The sequence below is a fragment of the Scyliorhinus torazame genome, chromosome 17 (genome assembly GCF_047496885.1).
Source record: "Scyliorhinus torazame isolate Kashiwa2021f chromosome 17, sScyTor2.1, whole genome shotgun sequence".
Taxonomy (NCBI): domain Eukaryota; kingdom Metazoa; phylum Chordata; class Chondrichthyes; order Carcharhiniformes; family Scyliorhinidae; genus Scyliorhinus; species Scyliorhinus torazame.
The window spans coordinates 3,722,381-3,750,359 of NC_092723.1; the positions used below are offsets into that span (position 1 = coordinate 3,722,381).

The window sequence follows — 27,979 nt, forward strand, 5'->3', positions numbered from 1 at the left end:
TAATTGTACTTTGTCATTCCATGTAACATTTCTGCAAATTCCAGCTAGCCAGAGGGAACGAGCTAAGGTATCTACAACTCAAAACTTCCTACGAAAGGAGACAAGGACGTACCCACAATCGCCACGACAGACATTACTGGAAGAGTTACTGGACGCAAGCATACTAGATAAAGGAAACTGTAGCGACATGTATGACCGACTGGTAGAGAGGGGCTGACACCGTATTGGACGCAACAAGAAAGAAATGGGAGGACGACCCGGGGATTGGAATAGGGTGGGGTCTCTGGAGCGAAGAATTGCACAGGGTCAACACCACCTCCACGTGCGCAAGGCTCAGTCTGACGCAGCTAAAAGTGGTACATAGAGCTCACTTAACAAGAACCCGTATGAGTAAGTTCGTCCCGGAGTTGGAGGATAGATGTGAACGGTGCCAAGGAGGCCCGGCCAACCTCACTCACATGTTCTGGTCTTGCCCCAGACTTGTGGGGTACTGGACAGCCTTCTTCGAGGCAATGTCCAAAGTGGTGGGGCTGGCAGTGGAGCCATGTCGGAAAGCGGCGGTCTTCGGGGTTTCAGACTAGCCAGGACTATTCCTGGGGATGAGGGCGGACGCCCTTGCCTTTGCCTCCCTGATCGCCCGTCGTAGAATCCTGTTCGGCTGGCGGTCAGCAGCACCACCCAAAGCTGCAGACTGGCTGTCCGACCTATCGGAATCTCTCCAAATGGAGAAAATCAAATTTGCCATCCGAGGGTCAGACGATGTCTTCCACAGAATGTGGGAGCCATTCACCCAATTGTTCCGGGACCTGTTTGTGGCCAATGAACAAGCAGAAGAATAGCCAGGTAGCCAAGAATCAGGGGAAAGTAGCCAAGGCGAGAGAGGGAGAGATAGACCGGGAGAGGGGGGGGGGGGGGGGCGACAACAGCTAAACCTAAGAGGAAAGAAAGGCGAACCAACGGGGGGGTGGGGGGGGAGAGAAGAGGGAAGGGACAGGGAACAAGAGAGGAGAACCAGGGGGGTGGGGGGGAGGCAGGGAAATGACAACCGGAAGGAGGGCACGGGATACAATAACAAATTTGGCATCTCCAGGAACAGAGAACAAGAATACAGGCGAAAGGAACGGCTGAAGTGGAGGTGACCACGAGACGACAACGGCAGCAAGATCCATCCGGGAGAAGCAAGTGACAACACCAACACCAAACCCATTCGAGTATTGCCCACTGTGATTGTTTCTCCGGCACCCAAATGTATATTTACCCCCCCAGTCTGCACCCCCCCCCCCCACACACACACACAAATAGTTGCCTACTTATGTGTTGTAAATAATTTTGCCAGTTGTACAGCGTTGCTGCTGTTGAGCTGGTGCACAACACCCTACCAGTTATTTTTTAATTTTATTTCTTATTACTACTTTTTTTGGGGGTATGTTTGGGTGTGCCCTTCTCTTCTATATATATATATATATATATATTTCTTATGCTGTGTGCATAACGGTAAATATACTTTGTTCAAAAACCCAATAAAAATATTTATTTTTTAAAAATGTAACATTTCTGCTGAGGGCTTCAGCTGACGATTTAGGTTCCAGCTGCCTCCTTTGGAAAAATCAAGAGGTGTGTCCTCGAACTTACCATGCTTAGTCTTCAAATGCCTTTGAAGTTTTGAGGGTTTTAAACTTTCATTTGCTGGTACTTCCCTGTATATAACACACATGGGCTTTGCATCCTGATTTGCATTGGCACAATCAATAAAGCCACACCTTAAAAAATACTTGTATTGCTTTGTTCCTGATTTCAGCTTCTTCTTAATGGGCCACTCACCAGAGGCCCTGGAGCTCACACCATCACTGCTTTGTCCTGCTCTGGATTCCCCTGAGCCACTCTCTACAGCAAGTTTAGTTGGGAGATTCTGGCCTGTTGTGTCTCTGGCCCTCTCTTCCTTATTACAAAATGATTCATTTAAAATTCTTCAGCCCTGTTGCTTGCTGCTAACAAAATGGTGGAATCGCTCTCGTGTCCAGAGCACATGATGTCAGTGTGCGGAGCACATTACCTGCTCTCTGCCGTCGCTTCAGGTAGGAAGACTGCATCGATTTAAAAAAAAAAACTTCTTGGGACAGCACACTGACGCCAGGAGGCAACGGTCTTTCCCGCTGGGCTCCGGGCCTCCGCACTGATGAGTGGGCACGCGCGGCATGGCCGGCATTCTGAAAGCTGATCGCGCCCATCATTTTGAAAAGCCGGCTGAGGCCTTATGCACTACATCCCGTGATCGAGATCACCGCAAAGCATGGCCTCGTGGTACCCTGACTTTGCAAATGCCTGCGAGGCCAATCTCAGTCCTGGGTGTAGATTTGAAATTGGTGTCAAAGGTGCTGGCATGGCGTCCAGAGAGAATCCTGCCTCTGATGATCCCGGGTAACCAGACTGGGTTCATAAGGCTAGAATTCATGTAACAATGTCAGGAGGAAGTTATTAAATATAATTCAGGCCTTTCAAAAATGGGCATCAGATGGTTTAATTATCTCTTTGGATACAGGGAAAGCTTTTGACCAAGTGAAACGGAATTATTTATTTCTCTGTTGTAGATGTTCAGGTTGGGAGGGGGGGCTTTAGAAATTTCCACTGGTGGCAATACTAGATCTGATCATTTTAGTCTCCAGCGAGGGACGAGGCAGCACTGCACGTTATTGTTTGCAATACCTAGATCCCTACTGAAGGCAATTAGAGCATGATCCTTCGGTATTTGGGCTATTCAGTGAAGGAAAGCAACACAAGATTACGCTATGCACAGATGACGTGTTGCTATTTGTATCGAAGTCGGACGCTTCTGTTCCTGTTATTATTGATGCGGTGGGCAGAATTAACCTTTTCCTGGGTTATAAAATCAATTTTACAAGTCTGAGATTATGCCTCTGGGAAGGTTAGAGGGAGACCTCCCCCCTTTGCTAATTTCCCATTTAGATGGACCCCCGCAGGGCTTACTTATTTGGGTATTTTTGTTATCCCCTCGGTCATTTGAATGGGGCAAACTGCAACCGCCCCCGCCTTGTCGATCAAAAGTGGGACCTACATCGTCGGTCCTCCTTACCGATATCGTGGTTGGGGAGGACAGCACTGGTTAAGATGAATGTGTTGCCTCGGTTATTGTGCCCTTTACAGATGCTGCCAATCTTTCTTTCTGATCAGGTCCTAATGGGGTGCTCCGTTCTTTTACATGGAACATAATCTCACTTAAAACTAGCCAAACTGCAACTTCCCAGTTGTGTGGCGGTTGGGTTGCCGAACAAACATATCAGTTAGCTTCTCATCTTAGATTCATACGAGAATGGGTCAGGGAGGACCGTTCCTCCATCAGGCTCGATATCGAAGCTGGGCAGTCTGTGTACTCCTTACAGACCCTGTTGTTTCTCAGGGATTTCAAGGCAGTGCCTGTCAAGTGTGGAAATCCTATCATCGTTTAGCTCAGTTGGCTGGACAGCTGGTTCATGATGCAGAGAAAGGCCATCAGCGAGGGTTCAATTCCTGCATCGGCTGAGGTTACTGATGAAAGCTCACCTTCTCGATCTTCCCCCTCTCCTGAGGTGTGGTGATCCTCAGGTTACATCACCACCAGTCAAATCAGCTCTCTCCCCCTCAAAAGGGGTAAGCAGCGTATCGTCATCTAGGACTATGGTGACTTTACAGTTTCAACAGACTTTCTTAATTTAAATTTTGAAAAATGTAGGTAAAAGTGAAAGGAGAGGAAACACAAACTTCACAACTATGAGGTTATAAGATTATTGTATTTTGGGATTGTGGCTTTAACTTTAGGGGAAATGAAGGAATCAAGTGACCTGTTCTTGGGTTTACTTGTCAGCAAGCCTCGGTGATGTTATTGTTGACTTCAAAGGAAGGCTTTTATTGTTTTACTGAGAAGGTGGTACAAGATATTTATAACAGTCTGAGTATACAATGCAGACTCATCTCCCAGGAAGTTATTGGCACCGGGTTGTAAATTATTACGCGATAAACTGTTCATTTACTTCAAAGATGAAAGTGTGTTGGGGGCAAGAAAAACTAATTAGCATTTCTGCCTAAATGCAAAGTTAGGTGACAAATTGCCATGGGGAAAGAGAGCAGAACAAGCCATTGGAGTTCAGATTTGACTACAATCAATGAATACCACAGACAGACAGCAGTTCTAGCTGGTGAGCACATGAAAAAAAGACAGCTGGACTCTGAGCTATTAAAACCTTGGGCCACTGTCTGTACGTTCCAGTGTCTGCGTGGGTTTCCTCAGGGTGCTCTGGTTTCCTCCCGTAAGTCCCGAAAGACGTGTTTTTTAGGCAAATTGGACATTCTGAATTCTCCCTGTGTTCCCGAACAGGCGCCGGAGTGTGGCGACTAGGGGATTTTCACAGTAATGTCATTGCACTGTTAATGCAAGCCTACTCGTGACAATAATAAAGATTATGTGGGGAAAGTAGGGTCTCTGGGAAGACATGCAGACTTCAGCTTTTTAGATTCCAAGGCATTTATTCACAGCAGCGGAACGCCTTGCTATCATAGAACAGCACAGTACAGACCTGTCAGCCCACGATGTTGTGCCGACCATTTATCCTAATCTAAGACCAACCTAACCTATGCCCCTTCAATTTACTGCTGTCTATGTGCCTGTCTAAGAGTCGCTTAAATGTCCCTAATGACTCTGACTCCACCACCTCTGCTGGCAGTGCATTCCACACACCCACCACTCTGTGTAAAGAACCGACCTCTGACATCTCCCCTATATCTTCCTCCAATCATTTCAATGTTCTCTGCTTTGATATCATTTTCTACTCACCCTCGAGATTGACCACCTTTTGCAACTTCATAAAATTTTATTTCATCAACATCAAGTATTCCAGTGGAATGGATGGCAGCCAGTAAATCATCAGCTGTTGTCCACTGTGAGAAATTAATACACAATTAGAATATATTAGCACAATGTTTCCACGATTTTGCGGACTTATTGCTCTAGTCTCCAATATACATACATAGCTTTCATTGTTAACTTGCTTTTCTCATCATTACTATTAAAACCCATCAGAAAACCCAATTCTCAAAGGTTTAACAGACCAAAACAAACACAACAGAAGTCAGATAGTCAAACCTGCTTGAAAAGAATTAAATTCACAGCAGCCCTTTGTTAAGACTCTTTTTCCAATGGACATCAAGCTACCATTTTTTATCTACCTACAATCAGCAGCTCCTTTCTCCCCACGTGATCTTTCTGCACACAACACATACTGGAGGCCACGTTCAAACAGCTTTCCAAGTCTCACTTATCCCACCTACAGCATTGCTGAACAAATTATCCTTCACTTTTCCCCCAGGAATATCTGCATAATTGTAAATAAGACTTTTATAATTAACTTTTGGATGATTGCACTGGCATAACTTTGACTGAAACTTGGCTCATAAGTAAATATAGAAACATAAAAAACAGGCGCAGGATGAGGCTATTCGGTCCTTCGAGCCTGCTCCGCCATTCATTATCATGGCTGATCAACTAACTCATAGCCTAATCCCCCCCCCCCCACCCCATATCCTTTGATCCCATAAGTGCTCCATCTAACTGCACCTTGAAAACATACAATGTTTAGGCCTCAACTACTTCCTGCGGTAACTAATTCCACAGGCCGACCACCCTCGGTGAAGAAATGTCTCATCATCTCTGTCCTAAAGTCTACTCAGTATCCTCAGACTGTGACCCCTGGTTCTGGACACACCCACCATCAGGAACATCCTTCTTGCATCTACCCTGTCCAATCCTGTTAGAATTTTATAAGTTTCTGTGAGATCCCCCCCTCATTCTTCCGAATCCAGCGACATTGCTCCAAATCATTGTTTCTTTCTGAACCCCACTTTCCTGTAATACTTTCCACAAATCAGCTTGCCAAAACCAACAATAAATCACATAGTTTTCTCCCTGGGTCACATCAACATCCAAAAAGTGTTGGGCGTCTTGAAAAATATTAAGGTAGATTGCGGAGGCCTTGACATAAATCTTTGGATCCTCACTGTCTTCAGGTGATGTCCCGGAGAATACCCAATGTTGTTCCTTTGTTTAAGAAGCGTAGCAAGGATAATCCAGGGAACTACAGGCCGGTGAGCCTTATGTCAGTGGTAGGGAAATTACAGGAGAGAATTCTTTGAGACAGGATCTACTCCCATTTGGAAGCAAGTGGACGTATTAGCGAGCGGCAGCACGGTTTTGTGAAAGGTCTCACTAGCTTGATAAGAGCTTTTCGAGGTCACAAAGATGATTGATGCAGGTAGGGAAGTGGATGTTGTCTATATGGACTTCAGTCCCTCATGGCAGACTGGTACAAAAGGTGAAGTCACACGGGATCGGGGTGAGCTGGCAAGGTGGATACAGAACTGGTTAGGTCATAGAAGGCAGAGAGTAGCAATGGAAGGGTGCTTTTCTGATTGGAGGGCTGTGACTAATGGTGTTCCGCAGGGATCAGTGCTGGGACCGTTGCTGTTATAAATGATTTGGAGGAAAACGTAACTGGTCTGATTAGTAAGTTTGCGTACGACACAAAGATTGGTGGAATTGTGGATAGCGATGAGGACTGCCAGAGAGGATACAGCAGGATTTTGATCGTTTAGAGACTTGGGTGGAGAGATGGTAGATGGAGTTTAATCCGGACAAGTGTGAGTTAATGCATTTTGGAAGGTCTAATACAGGTAGGGAATATACAGTGAATGGTAGAACCCTCAAGAGTATTGACAGTCAGAGAGATCTCGGTGTATAGGTCCACAGGTCACTGAAAGGTGCAACACAGGTGGAGAAGGTAGTCAAGAAGGCATGCTTGCCTTCATTGGCCGGGGCATTGAGTGTAAAAATTGGCAAGTCATGTTGCAGCTGTATAGAACCTTAGTTAGGCCACACTTGGAGTATAGTGTTCAATTCTGGTCGCCACACTACCAGAAGGATGTGGAGGCTTTAGAGAGGGTGCAAAAGAGATTTACCACGATGTTGCCTGATATGGAGGGCACTAGCTACAAGGAGGTTGAATTAACTTGGTTTGTTCTCACTGGAATGATGGAGGTTGAGGGGCGACCTGATAGAGGTCTACAAAATTATGAGGGGCATAGACAAGAGTGGATAGTCATAGACTTTTTCCCAGGGTAGAGTGGTTAATTACTAGGGGGCATAGGTTTAAAGTGCGAGGGGCAAGGTTTAGAGGAGATGTACGAGGCAAGTTTTTTTACACAAAGGGTAGTGGGTGCCTGGAACTCGCTGCCGGAGGTGGTGGAAGCAGGGACGATAGTGACATTTGCGGGGGTGGTATACAGACCACCAAACTGCAGGGATATTGTTGGGAATTTGAACAGGAAATCAGAGATGCACGTGATAAATGAACATCTGTGAATATGGGTGAGTTTAATCTACATATAGATTGGGTGAATCAAATTAGTCACAGTACAATAGAGGAGTCTGAAATTGTTCCAACAGATTGGAAGATAACTAATGTAACCCCGCTATTCAAAAAGAGAGGTAGAGGGAAAACAGTGAACTATAGACCAGTGAGCCTAACGTCAGAAATAGGGAAGTTGCTGAGTCCATTATCAAGGATTTCATTGCACAGCATTTGAAAGCAGTGGTGTAATCAGACAAAATCAGCATGGATTTACAAAAGGAAAATCATGCGCAACAAATCTACTAGAATTCTTTGAAGATGTAACTAGTAGAGTTGACCAGGGAGAACCGGTGGATGTGGTTTATTTAGATGTTCAGAAGGCTTTCAACAAGGTCTCACACTGCAGATTACTGTGTAAAGTTAAAGCGCATGGGGTTTTGGGTCGTGTCTTGAGATGGATAGAAAGCTGGTTAGCAGACAGGAAGAAAAGAGTTGGAATAAATCTTTTACCGACTGGCAGGCATTGACTAGTGGGGAATCGCAATCTGTGCTGAGATCTCAACTGTTCATTCACATCATATATTAATGATTTGGACGAGGGAACTAAATGTATTATCTCCAAATTTGCAGATGACACAAAGTTGGGTGGGAGGGTGAGCTGTGAGGAGGATGTAGAGTGCTTCAGCGGGATTTGGACAGGCTGAGTGAGTGGGCAGATGCCTGGCAGTGAATGTGGAGTTATCCACTGGTAGCAAAAATAGGAAGGCAGATTATTATTTGAATGGGTGTAAATTGAGAGGTGGATAGTCAGCAAGAACTTGGTATCCTCATGCACCAGTCACTGAAAGTAAGCGCGCAGGTACAGCAGGCAGGAAAGAAAGCAAATGGTATGTTGCTCTTCATAGCAGGAGGATTTGAGTATAAGAATAGAGATGTTTTACTGCAATTGTATAGGACATTGGCGAGGCCACACCTGGAGTAGTGTGCGCAGTTCTGGTGTCCTTAACTGAAGAAGGATGTTCTTGCTATGGAGGGAGGGCAAAGAAGGTTTACCAGGCTGATTCCTGGGGTGGCAGGACTGTCATGAGAAGAGGCTAAATTGGTTAGGATTATATTCATTGGAGTGGGGCGCTCATATAAACTTCTAACAGGATTAAACAGGGTAAATTCAGAAAGAATGTTCCCGATGTTGGAGGGTCCAGAACTAAGGGTCAAAGTTTGAGGATAAGGGGTTAACTCTTTTGGATTCAGGTGAGGAGACATTTCTTCACCAGAGTGGTGAATCTGGAATTTACGACCACAGAAAGTAGTTGAGGCCAAAACATTGTGTAATTTCCAAGAAGGAATTAGAGATAGCTCTTGGGGCTAAAAGGATCAAGGGATATGGGGGGGGCAGGTGGGATCAGGGTATTGAACTTGATGATCAGCCATGATCATAATGAATTGCAGAGCAGACTCGAAGGGACAAATGGCCTCTTCCTAATTCTATTTTCTCTGTATGTTTCTAAGAATTTATCTAGATTGGCCGTAAAAATATTCAAGGAGTCAGCTTCCATCACTCTTTTGCCCTGTTTTGCTGGCAGCCCGGGGGGTTTCCTGACGGCGTGGGCTGCCCCACAATGGGAAACCCCATTGACCAGCCGGCGTGACGGAGCATCCCGCCGGCGTAGTGAAACAGAAATGTGGCGCGGCGGAGAATCCAGCCCGATGCTCCATCCAGGCAACATCCTGGTGAATCGCCTCCGGACCCCCTCCAGTACAATCACCTCCTTGCTATAGTGAGGTGACCAGAACTGCACACAGTACTCCAGCTGTGACTTAACCAATGTTCTGTATAGCTCTGTACACCTGATTGCTCTTATATTCTATGCCACAACTGATAAAGTTAAGTGTCCCATACCACTTCTGAACTACCCTATTCACCTGCTCTGCCGCCTTCAGGCTCTGTGAACAAGTACCTCAAGATACATCTGTTCCTCTGAGCCTCCTGGTGTCCTAATCATTACATCCTCCTGTGTCCTGTTTCTTCGTCCAATGTGCATTACCTCGCACTTATCAGGGTTAAATACCATCTGCCACTATATCCCCACAGATGCTGTCAGACCGAGCTTTTCCAGCAATTTGTGTTTTTGTTCCCATTTTATCCTGTTTCTATCCACTCAGGAAAGCCATCCTTTCAACATGCTATACTCAATAAAACAATAGAATCATTACTCGAGAACGCGGTGCACAGTGAGGTACTGGCATACAAAATATTTAATTATTCACAATTAGCTTCCTCATGATAGGAGTAGTTGGCCAATGAAGGGCCTGGTAAATACACAGTTTTCAATGCACATTTATAATGATACCGGACCACCACACATGAAGTTATATCATAGCGGCGAAAAACAATGCTCACCCATGTCAGATTTCCAATCAACATAGGCTTGATCTCAGAAGTTGGTTCTTTAGACCTATCCGGTAAAGATGATTTAGAAGGATTAGCTTTGTCTGGAACTGCAGTAGTTGGAGGTGTATCCTTTGAAGAGCACTTGTCCTTTTCTGTCTTTAACTCATTGTTTACCCCTATTATATCATCAATCAAATTATCATATAACTCCATCTGGGCCCGATTCTCATTTTTCACCTGTGAAAGAAAAGAGAACAATAGTGAGCAATAAATGCCTCAATTCACAGGGCAGTGCAGAATATGACTACATTTAGAATGTTCTAAAATAAAAGGACCCCTATTGTTCCACTCCTGCTACTCTTTGTACAATGGTACTGATAATGCTTCAAATCATTTGCTGACATGAACAACATGGAACACATAACAAGCATTTTCTTCAATATGTCCCTTTAATTGTGTCAAAATATCATGCCAACACCCATCTGTACATTTCAGCATCATGACAGGGTGTCCTAGGATTTAAGCAAATAAGACAAAAACAAATGACTACTGATGAAGGAATTTAAACAAAACAGAAAATGCTGGACAATCTAAGCAGGTCTGACAGCATCTGAGGAGAGAGAGAAGGGAGCTTTGGCAAAAAATCATCCTGTCTCGAGACGTCAGCTCCCTTCTCTCTCCACAGGTGCTGTCAGACCTGATGAGATTGTCCAGTATTTTCTGTTTTTGTCCGATGATATGCCTGATAAGGATCAATAATTCAAAGCAAAAATCCCTCTTCAAAATTAAATGCATTAAGTAAATACAAATGAAACTATAAGCACACCAATTAAAATTATCTTCTATACAGTTGTTGGACCGAGCAGCTCAACAGAGACTGCATTCCGACATCAGTAAAATAAGCAAACCTCTTGGGAATGACATCAAAATACATTTTTACAAACTGATAAAAGTCTGTTGCTGCATTTGCCAACTTTGGATTGGATTGTTATATTGTTGAGCATAACTATATTTGTAAAATGGAGCACTAAGATGAGCATGAATGAAATTTGGCAGACTTTGCACATGGATGCTTTCGAAAGGAGATAAACATAAAAGAAAAAATTAAGTTCACCTTTGTGATCAAAATGTTGAATTTCGCAAATTTCAATTTCTATTTGAGACATGGGGAGAACGTGCACACGCCACGTAGGCACGGGGAGCAGTTCAGACTCCACAGACATGGTGAGAAGTTCAGACTCCACACAGACACGGGGAGAGCGTGCACACGCTACGCGAACATACGAAGAACGTGCAGATGCCACGCAGACGCGGGGAGAAGCGCTGACTTCACACAGTGAGCCAAGGCTGGAATTGAACCCGGTTCCAGGGCACCGTGAGGCGTGCCGATCACAGCACCAACTGCCCCGAGTGGGTGACTTACTGTCTCCCCCCTCCCCCCAGAAGATTAGTTACTGTCTCACTCCCTTCCCCCTCTCCCTCCCTCTCTCCCCCCTCTCTCTCCTCCCCCCACTCTCCTCCCCCCCACTCTCCTCCCCCCCACTCTCCTCCCCCCCACTCTCCTCCCCCCCACTCTCCTCCCCCCCACTCTCCTCCCCCCCACTCTCCTCCCCCCCACTCTCCTCCCCCCCTCCTTCCCTCCCTCTCCCCCCATCCCTCTCTCCTCCCCACCTCCCTCTCTCCTCCCCCCCTCCCTCTCTCCTCCCCCTCTCCTTCCTCCCCCCCTCCCTTCCCTTCCCCCTCTCCCTTCCCTCCCCCCGCTCCCTTCCATCCCCCCTCTCCCTTCCCCCCTCCCCTCCCTTCCCCTTTCCCCCCATCTCTCCCTTCCCCCTCCCCATCAATCTCTCCCTCCCCCCATCTCTCCCCCTCCCTCCCTTCCCCCCATCTCTCCCTTTCCACCCCTCCCCCCCATCTCTCCCTTTCCCCCCCTCCCCCCATCTCTCCCCCTCCCTCCCTTCCCCCCCATCTCTCCCTTTCCACCCCTCCCCCCCATCTCTCCCTTTCCCCCCCTCTCCCCCATCTCTCCCTCCCCCCTCCCCGCCATCTCTCCCTTTCCCCCCTCCCCCCCATCTCTCCCTTTCCCCCCTCCCCCCCATCTCTCCCTTTCCCCCCTCCCCCCCATCTCTCCCCCATCTCTCCCTCCCCCCCATCTCTCCCTTCCCCCCCTCCCCCCATCTCTCCCTTTCCCCCCCTCCCCCCATCTCTCCCTTTCCCCCCTCCCCCCATCTCTCCCTTTCCCCCCTCCCCCCATCTCTCCCTTTCCCCCCTCCCCCCATCTCTCCCTTCTCCCCCCCATCTCTCCCTTCTCCCCCCATCTCTCCCTTCTCCCCCCATCTCTCCCTTCCCCCCCTCCCCCCCATCTCTCCCTTTCCCCCCCTCCCCCCATCTCTCCCTTTCCCCCCTCCCCCATCTCTCCCTTTCCCCCCCTCCCCCCCATCTCTCCCTTTCCCCCCCTCCCCCCCATCTCTCCCTTTCCCCCCCTCCCCCCCATCTCTCCCTTTCCCCCCCTCCCCCCATCTCTCCCTTTCCCCCTATCTCTCCCTTTCCCCCCTCCCCCCCATCTCTCCCTTCCCCCCCCCCATCTCTCCCTTTCCCCCCTCCCCCCCATCTCTCCCTTTCCCCCCCTCCCCCCCCCATCTCTCCCTTTCCCCCCTCCCCCATCTCTCCCTTTCCCCTCCCCCCCATCTCTCCCTTTCCCCCCCTCCCCCCCATCTCTCCCTTTCCCCCCCTCCCCATCTCTCCCTTTCCCCCCTCCCCCCATCTCTCCCTTTCCCCCCTCCCCCCATCTCTCCCTTTCCCCCCCCCCCATATCTCTCCCTTCCCCCCCCCCATATCTCTCCCTTCCCCCCCCCCCCATATCTCTCCCTTCCCCCGCCGGGCCGCGGTACCCCCACCCCCAGGGTCGCGGTACCTCTTTACCTTCCTCCCCCGCCCCCAGGGGTTAGTTACTGTCCCCCCCCCGGTACCTCTTTCCCGCCGCCTTCCTCCTCCGGCGCCGCCGACAACAGGCCCGGGCCCGGCTGCTCGCTGCTGTCCGACTGCACCGCCATTACACACCCAGCATGCCCCGCGCGCCCGCCGTGCGCGCCCCCTGTACCGGCGTGCGCGCTCCCCCACCCACTGGACTGCGTGCGCGCCCCCACCCACTGGACTGCGTGCGCACCTCCTGGACCGGCGTGCGCGCTCCCCCACCCACTGGACTGCGTGCGCGCCCCCGGACCGCCTGGTCCCCATTTTGATCCAAAACTCACACCCGGCAGGAAAATCAAATGAGAAAAAAAACATCAAAACCTCGAACACAGCGTCAGGGTCCCGGGTTCATTTCCAGCCTCGGCTCCCCGTGTCTATGCGGAGTCTGCATTACTCCCCGTGTCTCCGCGGAGTCTGCACTACTCCCCGTGTCTGTGTGGAGTCTGCACTACTCCCCGTGTCTCCGTGGAGTCTGCACTACTCCCCGTGTCTGTGGGGAGTATGCACTACTCCCCGTGTCTGTGTGGAGTCTGCACTACTCCCCGTGTCTGTGTGGAGTCTGCACTACTCCCCGTGTCTGTGTGGAGTCTGCACTACTCCCCGTGTCTGTGTGGAGTCTGCACTACTCCCCGTGTCTGTGTGGAGTCTGCACTACTCCCCGTGTCTGTGGGGAGTATGCACTACTCCCCATGTCTGTGCGGAGTCTGCACTACTCCCCGTGTCTGTGCGGAGTCTGCACTACTCCCCGTGTCTGTGCGGAGTCTGCACTACTCCCCGTGTCTGTGCGGAGTCTGCACTACTCCCCGTGTCTGTGCGGAGTCTGCACTACTCCCCGTGTCTGTGCGGAGTCTGCACTACTCCCCGTGTCTGTGCGGAGTCTGCACTACTCCCCGTGTCTGTGCGGAGTCTGCACTATTCCCCGTGTCTGTGCGGAGTCTGCACTACTCCCCGTGTGTGGTGTTGGGCGTTCTGACACACAGATGAGCCAACACAGTTGTATATGGTACAACTCTATTTTATTTAAACTTTCGATGTACAGTTTTGTCTTGATACTCTGCACGTGTGGATTCCCTGTTTGTGATGTTAAAACAGGTCGTGTCCGTGTCCTTGTCCCCAGACCTACTGTCCACCAGGTGTCGTGTTTGTGCTTTTATATGGTTCCTGTCTTTGTGTGTGATTGGTTGTGGTGTTGTGTGTTCTGATTTGTCTGTTGGTGTGTCCATCATGATGTGTGTGTTTGAATATCATGACATCCCCCCTTTTTACAAAGATATGTGCCTACGTGGTAATAAATATAATCGTGTCGTGAGTGCATCTAAGAGTGTGTGTGTGTTGTGTACAGCATGTGCATATGATGTAACTATTTACATGGGGCGATGTTGGGTGCGTCACATCAACAAGGTTGTACCATAACAGAACATGAATGCGAACGAGAAAAAAAACTTGAACAGTGGTCCAGTCAGACGATATCTGGAACGATAAACAACAACAGGTTATAATACAGAAGTGTGTAACTTTTTGAACATATGAACGGTGTTATAAGTCCAGTCTAATGGGCTTGCGACGAGTTCGGGTTGACCGCCTCAAGGGTGGGTCAAGAACCACCGGCTGATGTGCAAGCGTGGCCATGGGTGGCGATGGAGAGGGCGTGATCTGCGGCAGCTCCAGGAAGTCATCCTCGGAAGACTGTTGAGGATCTGGCGTGTGTGTACTGTGTGGCTGCGAGCGTGGAAGTCGGCGAAGGGCGTGCCGATTGCGGCGACGCACTGAACCATCTGGCATGCGAATCAGGAACGAGCAGGGAGCCACACGTCGGAGGACTTCGGCCGGTGCTGACCAGCCACCATACGGTTGATGGACGCGTACTTTGTCTCCGGAGGACAGGGGGGGCAGGTCCGTCGCTCGTGTGTCGTACTGACTTTTCTGGCGATCACGCTGCATTTGCATGTTACGAAGAACCGTCTCATGGTCCGTTGTTGGTGCCAGGATGGACGGTACCGTCGTCCTGAGGGAGTGACACATTAGGAGCTGCGCTGGCGAGAGACCCGTGGAAAGCGGGGCCGATCGATAGGCCAGCAAGGCGAGGTTAAAGTCCGATCCGGCAGCAGCCGCCTTGCACAGGAGCCGCTTGGCAATGTGGACGCCCTTCTCTGCCTTACCATTCGACTGTGGATGTAGAGGGCTGGATGTCACATGAGTGAAACCATATGCTGCGGCAAAGCACGACCATTCACGGCTGGCGAAACAGGGTCCATTGTCTGACATGACAGTCCTTGGAATGCCATGGCGAGCAAATGTTTCCTTGCAGGCCCCAATGACTGCGGACGACGTCAGATCATGTAGAGGCATGACTTCCGGGTAGTTTGAGAAGTAATCTATAATAATGATGTAATCTCTGCCGAGCGCGTGAAATAGGTCAACACCCACCTTCGCCCAGGGGGACGTCACCAACTCGTGTGGTAGAAGCGTCTCCGGAGGTTGCGCCGGCTGAAACCTCTGACAGGTTGTGCAATTGAGCACCATGTTGGCTATGTCTTCATTAATACCCGGCCAATATACCGTCTCTCGGGCCCTTCGTCTGCATTTTTCGACGCCCAAGTGGCCTTCGTGTAGTTGATTAAGAATCATCTGGCGCATGCTGTGCGGAATAACAATTCTGTCTAATTTCATAAGGACCCCGTCTATGTTGGTAAGGTCATCTCGCACATTATAAAACTGGGGGCACTGCCCTTTGAGCCACCCTTCCGCCATGTGGCGCATCACTCGCTGTAGAAGGGGGTCAGTCGCCGTCTCTGCGCGTATGCGGGCCAGACTTGGGTCGTCAGCTGGCAGATTTGCTGCTGTCAGAGTTACGTGTGCCTCAATTTGACGCACGAACCCCTCCACATCTGGTGGTGTGCTCACTGCTCGGGAGAGCGTGTCGGCCACGATGAGATCCTTCCCCGGAGTGTAGATCAGTTCGAAATCATACCTCCTGAGTTTAAGTAAAATGCGCTGGAGGCGAGGGGTCATGTCATTCAGGTCTTTGTTAATGATGTTGACCAGGGGGCGGTGGTCAGTTTCAACCGTAAATCGTGGAAGACCATACACATAGTCGTGGAACTTGTCCAGTCCAGTTAACAAGCCCAGGCATTCTTTTTCTATTTGCGCGTAGCGCTGTTCGGTAGGGGTCATGGCTCGTGAGGCATATGCAACCGGGGCCCATGACGACGTGCTGTCTTTTTGCAGGAGTACCGCTCCAATACCAGATTGGCTGGCATCTGTTGAGATCTTTGTAGGGCGAGTCGTGTCAAAGAACGCCAGCACTGGTGCCGTGATCAGTTTGTGCTTGAGCTCCTCCCATTCCAGCTGATGCGATTGCTGCCAGTGGAATTCTGTTGATTTTTTTACGAGATGGCGCATATTCGTTGTATGAGAAGCCAGGTTGGGAATGAACTTCCCAAGGAAGTTGACCATGCCCAAGAATCTTAGGACAGCCTTCTTGTCAGCCGGCCGTGGCATGGCTGTGATGGCACTAACTTTGTCTGCATCGGGACAGACCCCTGATCGTGAGATGTGGTCCCCGAGGAATTTCAGCTCAGTCTGGCCGAAGGCACACTTGGCGCGGTTGAGACGCAGGCCATTTTGTCGTATGCGGGTGAAGACGCGTCGTAGACGATGCATGTGTTCCTGCGGAGTGGTGGACCAAATGATGATATCGTCCACATATACACGTACCCCTTCGATGCCTTCCATCATGTGCTCCATAATGCGGTGGAAAACTTCAGATGCTGAAATGATGCCGAATGGCATCTGGTTGTAGCAGAATCTGCCAAAAGGGGTGTTGAACGTGCATAGCCTTCGGCTGGCCGGGTCCAATTGGATCTGCCAAAATCCTTTGGACGCATCCAATTTGGTAAATATTTTGGCTTGCGCCATCTCGCTGGTGAGTTCCTCTCGTTTCGGGATGGGATAGTGTTCCCGCATGATGTTGTTATTCAGATCTTTAGGATCTATACATATGCGGAGCTCGCCAGAGGGCTTCTTTACACAGACCATGGAGCTGACCCATGGCGTGGGCTCCGTGACCCTGGATAGGACCCCTTGGTCCTGAAGAGCCTGCAGCTGCAACTTGAGGCGGTCTTTGAGTGGCGCAGGAGCCCTGCGAGGTGCGTGAACGACAGGGATGGCGTCCGGTTTGAATCGAATCTTGTACGTGTATGACAATGTCCCCATGCCTTCAAAAACCTCCTGGTTGTGAGCAAGGAGGGAATGGAGATTTGAGTGGAACTCAGCATCCGGGAAGTCGGATATCTCATCTGGAGAGAGAGATATAATGCGCTGTACTAGGTGAAGGACCTGACACACCTGTGCGCCCAGTAACGAGTCTTTTGATGAGCCGACAACTTCGAAGGGGAGTGTGGCCGTGTGCGTCTTGTGAGTTATCTGTAGCTGGCAAGATCCTATGGACGGGATGACGTTCCCGTTATAATCAACCACCTTGAGCCGGGGTGGCGTGATGGGTGGTTTGACGTTCATGGCCTGGAATTCAGAATATGCTTTCAGGTTGGCGGATGCGCCGGTGTCCAGACGGAAGGTGACGCGCGATCGGTTGACCGTCAGGGTGGCACACCACTCATCGGCTGGATTGATGGCATTGACCTTGTTGACATCGATGACGGAAACGCGGAAGGCACACTGGTCATCTGCATCACTTAACTGGAAGTCTTGATGTGTGGACTGGACGGTCCTGAGTTGTCTGCGAGATTGTCGGGGATGTGCAGGATCCATGGGTTGAGCCGCACGACAGTGGGCAGCATAGTGGCCCATCTTGCCACATCTGAGGCACTGTCGGTTTTTAGCAGGACATTGCCCTTTTAAGCGTACAGCTCCACAATTGCCGCACGTCATGACGTCACGGCGTTCGTTGCGCCACTGCGCATGCGCAGTGCGATCTTGCGGTGGGCGTGCCTGCGCAGTGCGTCCCTCGATGTGGCCGTTATTTTTGGCGCGTACCAGCGCGGGAGACCGCGAAAAGCGCGGGAAGCGGCCGCTCTCGTCGGGGCCGCGGGTCGGGAAGTAATCGACGGCCTGGATGCGTCCGGCGTCGTGGGCGGCCTGGCTTGCCGATTCGACGGCAGGGGACCCCCTCCGTGCCAATTCGGACGCCTGAAATCGGGCAAAACGGCTGGTTGCATTCTCGTGGAGGACACAGGCTTCCACAGCAGACGCGAAGGTGAGGCCTTTTATTTTAAGAAGCTGCTGGCGTAGGCCACTGGAGGCAATGCCAAAAACAATCTGGTCCCTGATCATGGACTCTGTGGTGGTGCCGTAACCGCAGGACTGCGCTAGAATTCGGAGGTGCATCAAAAAGGGTTGAAAAAGCTCCTCCTTACCTTGCAGGCGTTGCTGAAAGAGGTATCTTTCAAAACTTTCATTCACTTCAACATTAAAGTGCTGGTCCAGTTTGAGGATGACCGTGTCATACTTGGATTGGTTTTCCCCTTCTTCGAACACCAGTGAGTTGAAGACGTCGAGGGCGTGCTGCCCTGCGTAGAAGAGGAGCAGTGCAATCTTCGTTTCATCCGAGGCACTCTGTTTCTCGTTGGCTCTGATGTACAGGTCAAATCTCTGCCTGAAGAGCTTCCTATTGGTACCAATGTTCCCCGCGACTTGCAACGGCTGCGGTTTGTTGGTGCGGTCCATGTCCAGAATGGCAGGTTAGTTGGCAGGCATCGATCCACTCCTGTATCATGTGGTGTTGGGCGTTCTGACACACAGATGAGCCAACACAGTTGTATATGGTACAACTCTATTTTATTTAAACTTTCTATGTACAGTTTTGTCTTGATACTCTGCACGTGGGGATACCCTGTTTGTGATGTTAAAACAGGTCGTGTCCGTGTCCTTGTCCCCAGACCTACTGTCCACCAGGTGTCGTGTTCGTGCTTTTATATGGTTCCTGTCTTTGTGTGTGATTGGCTGTGGTGTTGTGTGTTCTGATTTGTCTGTTGGTGTGTCCATCATGATGTGTGTGTTTGAATATCATGACACCGTGTCTGTGCGGAGTCTGCACTATTCCCCGTGTCGGTGTGGAGTCTGCACTACTCCCCGTGTCTGTGTGGAGTCTGCACTACTCCCCGTGTCTGTGCGGAATCTGCACTACTCCCCGTGTCTGTGTGGAGTCTGCACTACTCCCCGTGTCTGTGCGGAGTCTGCACTACTCCCCGTGTCTGTGCGGAGTCTGCACTACTCCCCGTGTCTGTGCGGAGTCTGCACTACTCCCCGTGTCTGTGTGGAGTCTGCACTATTCCCCGTGTCTGTGTGGAGTCTGCACTACTCCCCGTGTCTGTGCAGAGTCTGCACTACTCCCAATGTCTGTGCGGAGTCTGCTCTACTCCCCGTGTCCGTGCGGAGGCTGCACTACTCCCTGTGTCCGTGTGGAGTCTGCACTACTCCCCGTGTCCGTGTGGAGTCTGCACTACCCCCCGTGTCTGTGCGGAGTCTGCACTACTCCCCGTGTCTGTGCGGAGTCTGCACTACCCCCCGTGTCTGTGTGGAGTCAGCACTACTCCCCGTGTCTGTGTGGAGTCTGCACTACTCCCGTGTCTGTGTGGAGTCTGCACTACTCCCCGTGTCTGTGTGGAGTCAGCTCTACTCCCCGTGTGTGTGTGGAGTCTGCACCACTCCCCGTGTCTATGCGGAGTCTGCACTACTCCCCGTGTCTGTGCGGGGTCTGCACTACTCCCAGTGTCTGTGCAGAGCCTGCACTACTTCCCGTGTCTGTGCGGAGTCTGCACTACTCCCCGTGTCTGTGTGGAGTCTGCACTACTCCCCGTGTCTGTGCGGAGTCTGCACTACCCCCCGTGTCTGTGTGGAGTCAGCACTACTCCCCGTGTCTGTGTGGAGTCTGCACTACTCCCGTGTCTGTGTGGAGTCTGCACTACTCCCCGTGTCTGTGTGGAGTCAGCTCTACTCCCCGTGTGTGTGTGGAGTCTGCACCACTCCCCGTGTCTATGCGGAGTCTGCACTACTCCCCGTGTCTGTGCGGGGTCTGCACTACTCCCAGTGTCTGTGCAGAGCCTGCACTACTCCCCGTGTCTGTGCGGAGTCTGCACTACTCCCCGTGTCTGTGTGGAGTCTGCACGTTCTCCCCGTGTCTGTGCGGAGTCTGCACTACTCCCAGTGTCTGTGCAGAGCCTGCACTACTCCCCGTGTCTGTGCGGAGTCTGCACTACTCCCCGTGTCTGTGCGGAGTCTGCACTACTCCCAGTGTCTGTGCGGAGTCTGCACTACTCCCCGTTTCTGTGCAGAGTCTGCACTACTCCCCGTGTCTGTGTGGAGTCTGCACTACTCCCCGTGTCTGTGTGGAGTCTGCACTACTCCCCGTGTCTGTGTGGAGTCTGCACTACTCCCCGTGTCTGTGTGGAGTCAGCACTACTCCCCGTGTCTGTGTGGAGTCTGCACTACTCCCCGTGTCTGTGTGGAGTCTGCACTACTCCCCGTGTCTCCGTGGAGTCTGCACTACTCCCCGTGTCTGTGTGAAGTCTGCACTACTCCCCGTGTCTGTGTGGTGTCTGCACTACTCCCCGTGCCTCCGTGGAGTCTGCACTACTCCCCGTGTCTGTGTGGAGTCTGCACTACTCCCCGTGTCTCCGTGGAGTCTGCACTACTCCCCGTGTCTCTGTGGAGTCTGCACTACTCCCCGTGTCTCTGCGGAGTCTGCACTACTCCCCGTGTCTGTGCGGAGTCTGCACTACTCCCCGTGTCTGTGCGGAGTCTGCACTACTCCCCGTGTCTGTGCGGAGTCTGCACTACTCCCCGTGTCTGTGCGGAGTCTGCACTACTCCCCGTGTCTGTGTGGAGTCTGCACTACTCCCCGTGTCTGTGCGGAGTCTGCACTACTCCCCGTGTCTGTGTGGAGTCTGCACTACTCCCCGTGTCTGTGTGGAGTCTGCACTACTCCCCGTGTCTGTGCGGAGTCTGCACTACTCCCCGTGTCTGTGCGGAGTCTGCACTACTCCCTGTGTCTGTGTGGAGTCTGCACTACTCCCCGTGTCTGTGCGGAGTCTGCACTACTCCCCGTGTCCGTGTGGAGTCTGCACTACTCCCCATGTCTGTGTCGAGTTTGCACTTCTCCCCTTGTCTACGTGGCGTCTGCACTACTCCCCGTGTCTGTGTGGAGTCACAGTAACACACCACCTGCCAGCATGTCCCTTCGAACCCACGCTATTGGAAACCCCAACACATGCCTGGTCCACATAAATTGTCATCTAGAAATACAGCCCTCCCATAAAACTGGCATTCCGACACCTCACTATGTCCTTTCTGTGTCCCCAACGGTAAAGCAGGACATAATCAAAGGGAGCGTCAGAGATGGGCAGGGGCATGCTCACAATACAGGTCCACAGCCCCTTTAAAGAATAGGCCATGGACCCTGCGGGGTAGGCCAAGGAGTGATCTGTGATTGACACAGTGTTCAGCATGCACCGAAGGAATAAGTGTTCAATGCAACTTTATCTAGATGCGCTATTTCCAAATGAGTCTTTCATCTCCCACAGCCCTCTCATTCCCAACAGCTGACCTCTTTTCACTGGTCTTCCAGGAACCCCATCAGACAAGGCAAGGCCATTTGGGTTCGCAGCCTCCCCCTCTAGACCCTCAGCACACCCCGGAGCTCAAGGCACTGACTCCTCGACCCTGCTTTCACCAGCTCCATCCACCATCACAGAGACTAGCACCTCGGTGGGTCATGTTAGTGGTCGGGCTCCTGGTTGCCTTCTGGTGAACAGCACCCATGTGCTGCAGCACATCAGGTGGAGGCAGGGACCTTGGAGGGAGCGGCCGGTCAGAGGTCTGCCTTATCCCAGCTGCCCACAAGCCAGGTGCCACACGTCTGGGAAAGATTATCCCGTCACGGGTGCAGATTCAGATTTAGAGCTGGAAATTACAACAGGGGTTTCAGCAGTTCCAGCATTCTTCAGCTGGAAGAGTGCAATTACCATCGGGCGCAGGGGACGTTGCCGGAAATGCGTGGCACCCAGGCCAACACTGAAAGGGTGGTGCCTGCACTAGACAGCCTGGAGCAAGATGTCAGAGCCATGGGTCAGGGTATCCGAAGCTTGTGGCACTGTGCCGTCCATGGCTGAGGCTTAGAACAGAAGGGGGACATGCCTCGGGCACAGATGACCATTGCTGCGGCGCTCCAGAGGTTGGGCCATTCCCAAGCGGGCCTTGGCTGAGGCCATCAAGAGCAGTGGCCGGGTGCTGACTGACCTCAGCCAGTCACAGACCGAGGCAATGAGGAATGTGTTTCACCCACTGACATGTCCCAGTCACACAGCGCTATGGCTGAGGCGGCCGGCTGGCCCCTGCTGTTTTGGGGCAGGCTCCTGTCGTGCAGGGTCGTCCATGGGCTGTCCTTGACTCTCTCGTCACCGTGCAGGCAAGACAGCAGCAGCCAGGTCGCTAGCCAACATGGCAGGCTGAGTTCCAAATTCCATTTCTGTGAGGGTGGAGGGAGAAGAAACAGAGACTGTCAGCCAGGTAATGTTTCTCTTAACCATCCAAACCCCCCACATTACTTTAAAAAAAAAATTATTAAAGGTTTTCATAAAATATCAATAACAAAATGAGAAAGAAAAAAGAACCCAACAGGGTTAAGTACAAAACGCAATCTAAAAAAGCAGCCCCCCAAACCCCTCCCTCCCGTACATAAATAATAAATTAACATTAACACCCCGACTGGGAACCGATGCAGGAAGTTGGAAGGGAGTAAAACAGGGACAGAAACAAAAGGCAGTAAGGGGGAAAGTGTAAGGCAGAGAAGCCATCGTCAAAAATCAAAAAGTGCGACAGTACAAGGTACAGTGACTGAGGGGAGCTCAATGAATAGGACCAGGAATACTAAAAGAAATAAAACGGGAAGTGAAAACATTAATGGTAAGCGACGCGGCAGGTTGTTACAGGAAGATATGGGTTCGATGACCAGGAAAATTAGGAGAAAGGTTAAGAGGAAATATAACTTAGGAGAGGTTACTGATCGAGGTGTTAAGATTCAGAACAGAGGTAAAAAAGCCAACATAAGTGTACTTTATCTGAATGCTCGTAGTATTCGGAATAAGGTAAATTAGTTGATGGCGCAAATCATGGTGAATGACTATGATTTAGTGGCCATTACTGAAACATGGTTAAAGGATGGTCACGACTGGGAGTTAAATATCCGAGGGTATCAAACTATTCGGAAGGACAGAGTGGATGGTAAGGGAGGTGGTGTAGCTCTGTTATTTAAGGATGACATCCGGGCAACAGTAAGGAATGACATCGGTGCTATGGAGGATAAGGTTGAATCCACTTGGGTGGAAATCAGGAATAGTAAGGCGAAAAAGTCACTGCTAGGAGTAGTCTATAGGCTACCAAATAGTAACATTATGGTGGGGCAGGCAATAAACAAAGAAATAACTGATGCATGTAGAAATGGTACAGCAATTATCATGGGGGATTTTAATCTACATGTCGATTGGTTTAACCAGGTCGGTCAAGGCAGCCTTGAGGAGGAGTTTATAGAATGTATCCGCGATAGTTTCCTAGAACAGTATGTAATGGAACCTACGAGGGAACAAGCGGTTCTAGATCTGGTCTTGTGTAATGAGACAGGATTGAATCAGGATCTCATAGTTAGGGATCCTCTCGGAAGGAGCGATCACAATCTGGTGGAATTTAAAATACAGATGGAGGGTGAGAAGGTAAAATCAAGCACTAGTGTTTTGTGCTTAAACAAAGGAGATTACAATGGGATGAGAGAAGAACTAGCTAAGGTAGACTGGGAGCAAAGACTTTATGGTGAAACAGCTGAGGACCAGTGGAGAACCTTCCAAGTGATTTTTCACAGTGCCCAGCAAAGGTTTATACCAACAAAAAGGAAGGACGGTAAAAAGAGGGAAAATCGACCGTGGATATCTAAGGAAATAAGGGAGAGTATCAAATTGAAGGAAAAAACATACAAAGTAGCAAAGATCAGTGGGAGACTAGAGGACTGGGAAATCTTTAGGGGGCAACAGAAAGTTACTAAAAAAGCTATAAAGAAGAGTAAGATAGATTATGAGAGTAAACTTGCTCAGAATATAAAAACAGATAGTAAAAGCTTCTACAAATATATAAAACAAAAAAGAGTAGCTAAGGTAAATATTGGTCCTTTAGAGGATGAGAAGGGAGATTTAATAATGGGAGATGAGGAAATGGCTGAGGAACTGAACAGGTTTTTTGGGTCGGTCTTCACAGTGGAAGACCCAAATAACATGCCAGTGACTGATGGAAATGAGGCTATGACAGGTGAGGACCTTGAGAGGATTGTTATCACCAAGGAGGTAGTGATGGGCAAGCTAATGGGGCTAAAGGAAGACAAGTCTCCTGGCCCTGATGGAATGCATCCCAGAGTGCTAAAAGAGATGGCAAGGGAAATTGCAAATGCACCAGTGATAATTTACCAAAATTCACTAGACTCTGGGGTGGTCCCGGCGGATTGGAAATTAGCAAACGTGACACCACTGTTTAAAAAAGGAGGTAGGCAGAAAGCGGGTAATTATAGGCCAGTGAGCTTAACTTCGGTAGGAGGGAAGATGCTGGAATCTATCACCAAGGAAGAAATAGCGAGGCATCTGGATGGAAATTGTCCCATTGGGCAGACGCAGCATGGGTTCATAAAGGGCAGGTCATGCCTAACTAATTTAGTGGAATTTTTTGAGGACATTAACAGTGCGATAGATAATGGGGAGCCAATGGATGTGATATATCTGGATTTCCAGAAAGCCTTTGACAAGGTGCCACACAAAAGGTTGCTGCATAAGATAAAGATGCATGGCATTAAGAGGAAAATAGTAGCATGGATAGAGGATTGGTTAATTAATAGAAAGCAAAGAGTGGGGATTAATGGGTGGTTCTCTGGTTGGCAATCAGTAGCTAGTGGTGTCCCTCAGGGATCAGTGTTGGGCCCACAACTGTTCACAATTTACATAGATGATTTGGAGTTGGGGACCAAGGGCAATGTGTCCAAGTTTGCAGACGACACTAAGATAGGTGGTAAAGCAAAAAGTGCAGAGGATACTGGAAGTCTGCAGAGGGATTTGGATAGGCTAAGTGAATGGGCTAGGGTCTGGCAGATGGAATACCATGTTGACAAATATGAGATTATCCATTTTGGTAGGAATAACAGCAAAAGGGATTATTATTTAAATGATAAAATATTAAAACATGCTGCTGTGCAGAGAGACCTGGGTGTGCTCGTGCATGAGTCGCAAAAAGTTGGTTTACAGGTGCAACAGGTGATTAAGAAGGCAAATGGAATTTTGTCCTTCATTGCTAGAGGGATGGAGTTTAAGACTAGGGAGGTTATGCTGCAATTGTATAAGGTGTTAGTGAGGCCACACCTGGAGTATTGTGTTCAGTTTTGGCCTCCTTACTTGAGAAAGGACGTATTGGCACTGGAGGGTGTGCAGAGGAGATTCACTAGGTTAATCCCAGAGCTGAAGGGGTTGGATTACGAGGAGAGGTTGAGTAGACTGGGACTGTACTCGTTGGAATTTAGAAGGATGAGGGGGGATCTTATAGAAACATATAAGATTATGAAGGGAATAGATAGGATAGATGCGGGCAGGTTATTTCCACTGGCGGGTGAAAGCAGAACTAGGGGGCATAGCCTCAATATTAAGGGGAAGTAGATTTAGAACTGAGTTTAGGAGGAACTTCTTCACCCAAAGGGTTGTGAATCTATGGAATTCCTTGCCCAGTGAAGCAGTAGAGGCTCCTTCATTAAATGTTTTTAAGATAAAGATAGATAGTTTTTTGAAGAATAAAGGGATTAAGGGTTATGATGTTCGGGCCGGAAAGTGGAGCTGAGTCCACAAAAGATCAGCCATGATCTCATTGAATGGTGGAGCAGGCTTGAGGGGCCAGATGGGCTACTCCTGCTCCTAGTTCTTATGTTCTTATGTTTAACACAACAGGTATATACACCCCCTCAGACCCTCCAGTGTAAATAACATAGACAAAAATAAAGTAAACCAGGCACCCCCCCCCGAGCTGCTGCTGCCATTGGCCAATGCCTATCGTTCTGCCAGAAAGTCTAAGAACGGTTGCCACCGCCTAAAGAACCCTTGTACCGACCCTCTCAATGAGAATTTCACCCTCTCCAATTTAATGAACCCCGCCATATCGCTGATCCAGGATTCCACGCTTGGGGGCCTCGCATCTTTCCAGTGAAGGAGAATCCTTCGCCGGGCTACCAGGGACGCAAAGGCCAGAATTCCGACCTCTTTCACCTCCTGCACTCCCGGCTCCTCTGCCACCCCAAATATTGCAAGCCCCCAGCCCGGTTTGACCCTGGATCCTACCACCCTCGACACCGTCCTCGCTACGCCCTTCCAAAATTCCTCCAGCGCTGGGCATGCCCAGAACATATGGGTGTGATTTGCTGGGCTCCCTGAGCACCTAACACACCTGTCCTCAGCCCCAAAAAACCGGCTCACCCTTGTCCCGGTCATGTGTGCCCTGTGCAGCACCTTAAACTGTATGAGGCTGAGCCTCGCGCACGAAGAGGAAGAATTCACCCTCCCTAGGGCATCTGCCCACGTCCCCTCTTCTATCTCCTCTCCCAACTCCCCCTCCCACTTACCTGTCAACTCCACCACCGAGGCCTCCTCCTCCTCCTGCATCACCTGGTAAGTTGCCGAGACCTTCCCCACTCCCACTCCCCCCCCACCCCCCCCCCCCCCCCCGAGAGCACCCTGTCCTGTACTGTGTGTGGCCGTAGCCGCGGGAATTCCACCACCTGCCGTCTGGCAAACGCCCTTACCTGTAAGTACCTGAAGGTGTTCCCCGGGGGGAGCCCGTACTTCTCCTCCAGCTCACCCAAGCTCGTGAACTTCCCGTCCACAAACAGGTCCCCCAACTTTCGTATCCCTGCCCTGTGCCACCCTGAAAACCCTCCACCTGTTCTTCCTGGGGCGAACCAGTGGTTCCCCCGTAATGGGGTCCACGCCAAGGCCCCAACTTCCCCCCTATGCCGCCTCCACTGCCCCCAGATTTTGAGGGCCGCCACCACCACCGGGCTCGTGGTATATCTCCTTGGAGGGAGCGGCAGCGGCGCCGTTGCCAGCGCCCCCAGACTCGTACCCACACAGGACGCCGTCTCCAGCCTCTTTCATGCAGCCCCCCCCCCCTTCCATCACCCACTTGCGCACCATCGTCGCATTGGGGGCCCAGTAGTACCCACAGAGGTTGGGCAGCGCCAGCCCCCCCCTATCTCTACTCCGCCCCAGGAACACCCTTCTCAACCTCGGATTCCCTCGCGCCCACACAAACCCCATTATACTCCTGTTAAGCCGCCTGAAAAAAGCTTTCGGGATAAACACGGGGAGGCACTGGAACAGGAACAAAAACCTTGGGAGCACCGTCATTTTGATTGACTGCACCCTACCCGCCAAGGACAGCGGCAACGCGTCCCACCTCTTGAACTCCTCCTCCATTTGCTCCACCAGCCTTGTAAAGTTAAGTCTATGCAGGGCCCCCCAGCTCCTGGCCACCTGGACCCCCAAATATCTGAAGCTCCTCTCCACCCTTTTTAGTGGGAGCTCGCCAATCCCCCTCTCCTGGTCCCCTAGCTGAACTACGAACAGCTCGCTCTTCCCCATGTTGAGCTTGTACCCCGAAAAGTCCCCGAATTCCCTAAGGATCCTCATTACCTCTGGCATTCCTCCCACCGGGTCCGCCACATACAGCAGCAGGTCGTCCGCATAAAGTGACACCCTATGCTCCTCCCCACCCCGCACCAACCCCCTCCAGTTCCTCGACTCTCCCAGTGCCATAGCCAGGGGTTCAATCGCCAGTGCGAAGAGCAGGGGGGACAGGGGACACCCCTGTCTCATCCCTCGGTGCAACCGAAAGTACTCAGACCTCCTATTTGTGGCCACACTCGCCATCGGGACCTCATACAACAGCCTAACCCACCTGACAAACCCCTCCCCAAACCCGAACCTCTTCAGCACCTCCCACAGGTACCCCCACTCTACCCTATCGAAGGCTTTCTCAGCGTCCATCGCCACCACTATCTCCGCCTCCCTCGCCGGCATCATGATAACGTTCAAAAGCTTCCGCACATTCGCGTTCAACTGTCTCCCCTTCACAAACCCCGTCTGGTCTTCATGGATGATCTGCGGCACTCAATCCTCAATCCTCGTGGCTAAGACCT

General features: G+C 50.7%; 1 protein-coding gene across 4 annotated transcripts in view; it reads right to left on the reverse strand.

Moving 5' to 3' along the window:
* The window catches only part of LOC140393643 (uncharacterized), a 411,041-nt gene that overhangs the window by 41,109 nt on the left and 341,953 nt on the right, over positions 1–27,979 (reverse strand). For 2 of the 4 annotated variants that reach the window (XM_072479921.1, XM_072479919.1), the window contains exons 1-3: positions 12,753–12,882; positions 9,796–10,023; positions 4,826–4,929 (exon numbers count right to left, since the gene is read on the reverse strand). In XM_072479921.1, coding sequence (XP_072336022.1) covers positions 4,826–4,929; positions 9,796–10,023; positions 12,753–12,836 — 416 coding nt within the window. In that variant the 5' untranslated portion in view covers positions 12,837–12,882. Of the gene's footprint in view, positions 1–4,825; positions 4,930–9,795; positions 10,024–10,900; positions 11,038–12,752; positions 12,883–27,979 lie in introns of those variants that run through there. The other 2 variants (XM_072479922.1, XM_072479920.1) reach the window with 2 other exon arrangements.